General features: G+C 49.6%; 1 protein-coding gene across 3 annotated transcripts in view; it reads right to left on the bottom strand.

Moving 5' to 3' along the window:
• Positions 1-7912, bottom strand: part of IGF2BP1 (insulin like growth factor 2 mRNA binding protein 1) — a 55600-nt gene that overhangs the window by 9822 nt on the left and 37866 nt on the right. For 2 of the 3 annotated variants that reach the window (XM_008063653.1, XM_008063654.1), the window contains exons 6-9: positions 6719-7000; positions 5751-5885; positions 3344-3466; positions 1215-1350 (exon numbers count right to left, since the gene is read on the bottom strand). In XM_008063653.1, coding sequence (XP_008061844.1) covers positions 1215-1350; positions 3344-3466; positions 5751-5885; positions 6719-7000 — 676 coding nt within the window. The remainder of the gene's footprint in view (positions 1-1214; positions 1351-3343; positions 3467-5750; positions 5886-6718; positions 7001-7912) is intronic. The other variant, XM_008063655.1, reaches the window with a different exon arrangement.

Genomic DNA, 7912 nt, shown 5'->3' on the forward strand with positions numbered 1-7912 from the left:
TAGTTGGAATCTCACTCCATCATCCAGGCTGGAGTGCAGTGGCACGCTCACAGCCGCCCCAGAGTTGACCTGCTGGGCTCTGCGATCCTTCCAGCTCAGCCTTTCAAGCAGCCAGAACTATATGCTACCACGCCCGGCTAATTTTTTAAATTGTTATTATTATTTATTGTAGAGACGAGGTTTCGCCAAGTTGCCCAGGCTGGTCTCGAACCCTTCAGCTCAGACAATACACTCACCTCGGCCTCCCAAAGTGCTGGGATTACAGGCTGAGCCACTGAGCCTGGCCCAAATTTTTTTTTTTTTTAATAAAGCCAGGCATAAGCCCACCACAGTGACTCATGCCTGTAATCTCAACACTTTGGGAGGTGAAGACAAGAGGATTGCCTGAGCTCTGGGGTTCAAGAGCAGCCTGAGCAACATGGTGAGACTTCTTCTCTACAATAAATAAAAAAATTAGCCAGGTGTGATGGCACAAGCTACCTGTAGTTCCAGCTACTTGGAAGGCTGAGGCGGAAGGATCTCCTGAGCCCAGCGGGTTGAGGCTGCAGTGGCTATGAGTGTGCCACTGCACTCTAGCCCGGGTAAAAGTGAGACTGTGAGACTCTGACTCAAAAAAAAAAAGTCAGGCATGGTAGCTAAGATGGGAGGATCACTTGAGGCCCAGAGTCCAAGGTTACACTGAACTATCCTTATACCATTGCACTCCAGCCTGGGTGACAGAGGCAGATGCTGTCTCTTTTTTAAAAAACAAATGATGGGTATGGTGACTCACACATGTAATCCCATCACTCTGGGAGGCCAAAGCAGGAGGATAACTTGAGCCCAGGAATTGGAGACCAGCCTAGGCAACTTAGCGAGACTCCATCTCTACAAAACATATTTTTTAAAAAATTATCCAGGTGTGGTGGCACATGCCTGTAGTCCTAGCTACTCAGGAGAATGAGGGGGGAGTATCCCCCTGAGTTCAAGAAGTTGTGGCTGCGGTGGGCTATAATCATGCCAACACACTCCGGCCTGGGCAACACAGTGAGATCCTGACTCAAAAATAAAAATAAACAAGTGAAAGCCTATTTCTGCTGCATTCAGGTCCCAAAGCATCAGGCAATGCTCCAAGGCCCCAGAGTCCGGGACATGTGTGCCCAACACCCTGTGCCCCACCTGCTGCTGCTGCTGCTGCCTCAGAAAGGGCAGGGATGGCCCGGCCCAGCACTCACGCTCATGGCGGCCACATCGTTTTCATAAGCCTCGCGAACTTTCTTCATGATTTCCTGCTCAGCCCTGCAGCAGTTCTCAATGGCGCCCTTCACGGTGATGGTCCTCTCGGGGTTGTAGAGGGTGAGGTCCTGCAACCTGACAGGGAGAGCAGAGTGCCATCGGTCTTTCATTGGCACGGGGTGGGGGTAGGGGAAGGGGCAGTGGAGTCACAGGGCCACCATTTCTGCAGGCTGTTTCCCCAACTCCTGGCAAACAATTCTGTCTCCAGTTTTGCTCTCTGCCCCAACTGGTAACCAGGGCAAGGAATGACATACTGGGAAACAACAATGCCCAACTGAAAGCCCCCTGCGGGCAACAAATTCGATCACAGGTCAAGTGGGAAGGAGGAACCAGCCTGCAAGTGTCCCCCCTGGCTCACCCAAGCCAGGCCCTGTGCCTTCTGGAAGATGGCGATGACTTTGCCCACAGGCCAAATCAGGCATGTCCAACCAGTAGTCATGCAGCCCCACAGAAGCTTTTAACATCATGTGTTTATTTGCGTTTATTTTCTTCGTGACGCCATGCATAGTTCCATTTTTGAAGTCCGCACTCACGCCTTATTCATGACATTGCTTTTTGGGAGCACATACATTTGGGAACAACTGTTTTCAACTAGTAAGCACACAAAAGCAGAATTTGAACAGACATTTCTAATGAGCACCCTGAGAACTCACTAAGAATTGCAGGCCAGGCATGGTGGCTCATGCCTATAATCCCAGCACTTTGGGAGGCCGAGGTGAGAGGACTGCCTGAGCCCACAGGTTCGAGACCAGTCTGGGCAACTTGGTGAGACCTCATTTCTATAATAAATCCAAAAAATTAGCCAGGTATGATGGTATACGCCTGTGGTTCCGCTCCTTGGAAGGCTGAGGAAGGAGGATTGCCTGAACCCAGCAAGTCGAGGCTGTGGTGGCCGTGAGCATGCCACTGTCCTCCAGCCTGGGTGACAGAGTGAGACCCTAACTCAAAAAAAAAAAAAAGTAACCACTTCCACTGAACCAGACACTGGTATATTAGTTTTACAAAACCAAAGTCTAGACAGGTGCGGTGTCTCCTGCCTGTAATCCCAGCACCTTGGAAGGCTGAGGTGAGAGGACTATCTGAACTCAGGGGTTCGAGACCAGCCTAAGCAACATGGCAAGAACTCATCTCTACAATAAATCAAAAAATTAGCCAGGCGTGGTGACGCACGCCTGTGGTTTCGGCTACTTGGAAGGCTGTAGTGGAAGGATCACCTGAGCCCAGCAGGTGGAGGCTCCGGTGGCTGTGAGTGTGCTGCTGCACTCCAGTCTGGGCAACAGAGTGAGACTTCAATTAAAAAAACAAAAACAAAAACAAAGTCAGGCCGGGCTCAGTGGCTCAGCTTATAATCCTAGCACTTTGAGAGGCCAAGGCAAGTGGATTGCCTGAGTCTGCGAGTTCGAGTCTAGTCCAGGCAACTTGGCAAGACCTCGTCTCTATAAAAACAAAAATTAGCCGTGTGTGGTAGCACATGCCTATAGTTCTGGCTACTTGGAAGGCTGAGGCGGAAGGATGGCTGGAGCCCAGCAGGTCGACTCTGGGGTGGCCGTGAGCATGCCGCTGCACTCCAGCAGCCTGGGTGAGAGTGAGACTCCAACTCAAAAAAAAAAAAGTCCCAATTTCCCATTAGTTTCATATCATTTTCATTTTCCTGAATTTTACAATAATTTTTAAAAATAAAAGAAGTCTTATTATGTATATACACTATCATATAATTTATGTGCAGCCCAGGACACTTCCTCTTTACTCGATGTGGCTCAGGGAAGCCAAAAGGTTGGACATCCTGGGCTAGACCCTGATGAAATGAAGAGATGGTGCCTGCACAGGCAGACAAAGGTCAGGTCCAGCCACTCCTCATGGCAACCCCGAAGCCCCCCACAGCAGCAAACCTGAGCAGATCCAGCCCTCAGAGGGATTTCTTCCATGTTTGCTAACCTTTCTCTGACTGTGTTTCATCAGCAGGCAGAAGCATCACCCATTGAAGGGGGCGCATCAGGGCTCTCTAAGGGAATGCCGCCTACCCAGGTCCCAGTGTCCCGCCTCATAGACAGAAGAGGGAGAGCCTTACGAGGAGATGGTGATTTTCGTCTCGGTGTCCTGCTCCACCTTCTTCAGGTTACGCCCTTCCTTCCCAATGAGACGCCCCACGAAGTTATTGTGGGCCAGGATCTTGAGGGGGACCTCGTCAGCCCTAGGGAAAATAAGGGAAGCAGCGGAAAACAAGAGCTCCTTCAACGGGAGGCAAAGTGGCGACTCGGCCACCATGCCACCCCAGATGAGATGTTTCTGAGTAAAAGTAAGATGCCAAAAATCAACAGATCCTAAGTGATCTATAACAGAAACAGCACCAAATACCGCACGTTCTCACTCAAAAGTGGGACTTGAACATTTATCACAATAGCACAGGGGAAGGATTAGCAGTTGCAGGACACAGCCAGGGGAGGGCAGCACAGGGCACGTAACAACACACAGGGTACCTGACCCTAAACCAGGGGAAGAGAGGACCAGCTAGAGACCCAAACGTCACCTGCACGTAGACTACTTATGTCCCTAATCCTCACTTGTATCACACACCTATCTAAATAAAATAAAGTTTAAAAAAAAGCAGATCCGTGGTTGCTTAGTGAATGCCATGGGGTACCAGGAAACTTTGGGAAAGACAAATACGTCCTTTCTTAATCATAGTGATGGTTTTACAGGTACGTACATCTCAAAACTCATCAAATTATATACCTTACAAACATGCGATTTATTGGCATCAATTAAACATCAATAAAGCTGTAAATAAATCAGGCAATGTGACGCCTGTAGGCTCAGATATCTGGGAGACTGAGGCAGGAGGATCACTTGAGTTCAGAAATTAAGAGGCTACAGTGAGCTATGATTCCACCACTGCACTACAGCCTGGGTGACAGAGCAAGAGTCTGTCTCTCATTTTTTTTTTTTTTGAGTCGGAGTCTCACTCCATCACCCAGGCTGGAGTGCAATGGCATGTTCACAGCCACCCCAGTGTCAATCTGCTGGGCTCCGGCGATCCTTCCATCTCAGTCTTCCAAGTAGCCAGAACTATAGGCGCGTGCTATCACACCCGGTTAATTTTTTATTTATTGTAGAGATGAGGTCTCACCATGTTGCCCAGGATGGTCTCGAACCCGTGGGTTCAGGTAATCCTCTTGCTTCGGCCTCCCAAAGTGCTGGGATTACAGGCTGAGCCACTGTGCCTGGCAAGACTCTGTCTCTTTTTTTTTTTTTGAGTTGGAGTCTCACTCTGTCGCCCAGACTGGAGTGCAGTGGCCACTCCCGGCTACCGCAGCCTCGACCTGCTGGGCTCCAGCGATCCTTCCACCTCAGCCTTCCGAGTAGCCAGAATTACAGGCACGCGCTACCACGCCCGGCTAATCTTTTTATTTTGTTGTAGAGATGAGGTCTCGCCTGCCCAGGCGGGTCTCGAACCCGCAGGCTCAGGCAATCCACTCACCTCAGCCTCCCAAAGGCCCGGGATTACAGGCTAAGCCACCGAGCCCGGCTGACTCTGTCTCTTAAAGATAAATAAAACTAGGCTGGGAGTGGTGGCTTATGCCTATAATCCCAGCACTTTGGGAGGTGGAGGTGAGAGGATTGCCTGGGTTCAGAGGTTCAAGACCAGACTGGGCAACTTGGAGAGACCTCATCTCTACAATAAATAAATAATAATAATAATAAAAAATAAAATGAAAAAAAAGTAGATGACAGCATATTCAGTTTGTTCTTTGAGCTAAAACCCGTGTGCGCACATACACGCACACATAAGAGAGGGGACTTAAAAAAACAAAACTTATCTATAAAAAATTGTGTATAGGACAGGTTCGATGGCTCAGCCTATAATCCCAGCACTTTGGGAGGCTGAGGCAGTGGATTGCCTGAGTCCACAGGTTCAAGACCAGCCTGGGCAACTTGCCAAAACCTTGTCTCTACAATAAATCAAAAATCAGCCAGGTGTGGTAGTACACGCTTATAGTTCCGGCTACTCGGAAGTCTGAAGCAGAAGGATCACTGGAGTCAGGAGGGTTGACCCTGGGGTGGCCGTGAGGGTGCCATTGCCCTCCAGCCTGGGAGATGGAATGAGACTTCAACTAAAAAAAAAAAAAATTCACTGAAGCCAAACACAGCCTCTCACAACAATGCTAGCTGGTACCCTGATGCTGATGGGTTCCTAGAATAACTTACCTAGCAGAGGAAGCCTGTACTATTATAAGGGGCTCACCCTCCAAAAAACAGTTGTTTTTTCGCCCCCCCATACCCGTATGCACACACACTTGTGAGTGTATAGAGTTTCTAGGTCATGCAAGAAGGTAAGGAGGAGGATTTCATTTCCCAGTTCACACGCTTCTGGGCAATGTCTATCTATGTCTCTTGCATCTCCATATCACAGCCATGAAAAGTTGAGGGGGAGGGGCTGACAGTCCCTGAAGACCCATGAAAAGCAGGAGCCTCACGTTTTGGTGTCCTTGGCTTCTTTATGCATAATCTCCAAGATCATCTTGCAGGCAGACGAGCAGCCCTCGGGGGTCGAGTGCACGCTGATGGCTTTTTCCGCTGCGCCCGCATTCTCCTTCCTATGCACGTCTATCCTGGGGACCACAAGGGCATGTCCGTTAGTCGTCCCCGCGACACTGGTTCCTTCTGCATCCTCCACCTCCCCTCAAGCAAAGGCATGGAACCTGCTCTTCTTGAAACAAGGCCAATCACGTGCAGATTTGGGCAGGGCAAAGAAAAGGCCAGAGAAATAGGACCATTCTGCTCCTCTGGATTCTGCCTCAGACCAGCAATGACCCCATCAGGAGGTGGTTGAGGACAAGAAGGCAATCTATCAAGTCCCTGCAGAGTGGTGATTACCAGACCGCAGCTCTAAAGCTGCACTCTCTCCTTGAATTCTGTCCATGTCCTTTGAAAGCATGTAAAGGGAAAACGGTGTGTCCCAAGCTAGAAGTAAACAATAACAGTATTTGTTATAAATAAGGACATGATGTGACGTGTTCTTTTCCACTGAGAGCACTGAGCAACTATCGAGAATGGAGAAAAGTGGAGGTTATAATGGAAGGGAACTGGGCCATAATTATGACCTCTTACTGATGGCCCTGATGTTGGCCAGTCCTGTTGCCACCACTAAGTGGTCACAAAATCACAGAGCACCGAGGAGTAACTGACTCACCAAGTCTGGGTTCGCTTGAGGAGATTGTCTAAGAAATGTCACACAGAACTCCGCTTGCCACGAGAGTGTATGACTCAGCACCCGAGACCCATTCTTCCTCCCCCTCTGCCCGCTGCTACCCACGAGCCTGGCAATGGAAGCAGTGACCCCGATTGTTCCAGGCAACATTTCCTAAGAGACGCGGACGTCCTCAGCTTGCTTCCAGGCAGCCTCCCCAGGTACCAACCACCATTCCCAACACCCAAGACTCACTTGGACTGGGTCTGTTTCGTGATGTTGCGGATGGTGGCCCCCTCCTTGCCAATGATGGCGCCCACATACTGAGTAGGTACCAGGAGCCGAAGGGGGATGTCCACTTGCTGCTGTTTGGCCGGGGCCCCTGCGGCCACAGGTGAGCCCTGGCGTGGCTGACCCCGGGAGCCAAAGCCTCCTCGACGCCCATTCTCGGGACCCTGTGCTATCTGCTCATCAGGAATGTAGGAGACCTTCAGGGCATGGTTTTCCAGCTGGTGGCCGTTCAGCTTCATGATGGCTCTGGGGACGAAGTGAGAGTCTACTGGTCACTCCAATCCATGCCAGGCACCCCATGCTCTCCTCGTACAGAGCATCCACACACCAAAGAAAGGGAGACCGCCACTTGGCTACTAGCCCTGCCTCCACCTTCTAGAACCTTCCAATCTAAATGACATCAAAGGAAAAGTGATAAGCATAGTGATTCCTAACATTTGATGGGGATTTAGTGTTCACAGGGGCCTTCCACTGAGATCAGAGAGATGGGCTTCAAGTCCAGTATAAAGTATAAAGTGCTCCGTCTCTAAAAAGGAAGGCCAGACGGGTCTTTCTCTTTTGAGAGACTTGCCCATGTCAGGTCTTTCTGGCATGAATCTTCTCTCTCTTCTTCTCACTAATTAACCTTGTTTTAAAACATTGCCGGCCACTCTGAAAATCATTCCAAGGTTGAGTCCACGAGTTTTACACCAAACTCCACCCGGCATCATCACTGGCAACCCACATGGGGCCTGAGGAATTCAGCAATTACTGGCACACATGGTCTGTAACATGAAAAGTATGGGCCTGGAGACAGATGGGCTAACAACATCCTTTCCTTAGAAGCACTTCTTGAGGCCTCATCTCACATACACAGATAAACTCCAAAGACTCAGCTGGGGAGGAGAATTTCTGAGAACAGGAGCTTTGACTGCTCCTAACCAAGGAACTGGAAGCACACAGGACATGCTCTTTTTTTCTTTCCTGATTTAACAATTGATGCAGTTGGTAAGACTATTAATATTCTCATTACTGTGATGTCCACGTAAGTGATATTAAAAATCTTACAATCTCTTTTAATAATATAGGCTAGGCATGGTGGCTCAAGTCAATAATCCCAGCACTTTGGGAGGCCAAGGCAAGAGGATTTGGTCTCCCCAAGTTCGAGACCAGCCTGGG

The sequence above is a fragment of the Carlito syrichta genome, unplaced genomic scaffold (genome assembly GCF_000164805.1).
Source record: "Carlito syrichta isolate Samal-C Ts95f unplaced genomic scaffold, Tarsius_syrichta-2.0.1 Scaffold306978, whole genome shotgun sequence".
NCBI lineage: Eukaryota > Metazoa > Chordata > Mammalia > Primates > Tarsiidae > Carlito > Carlito syrichta.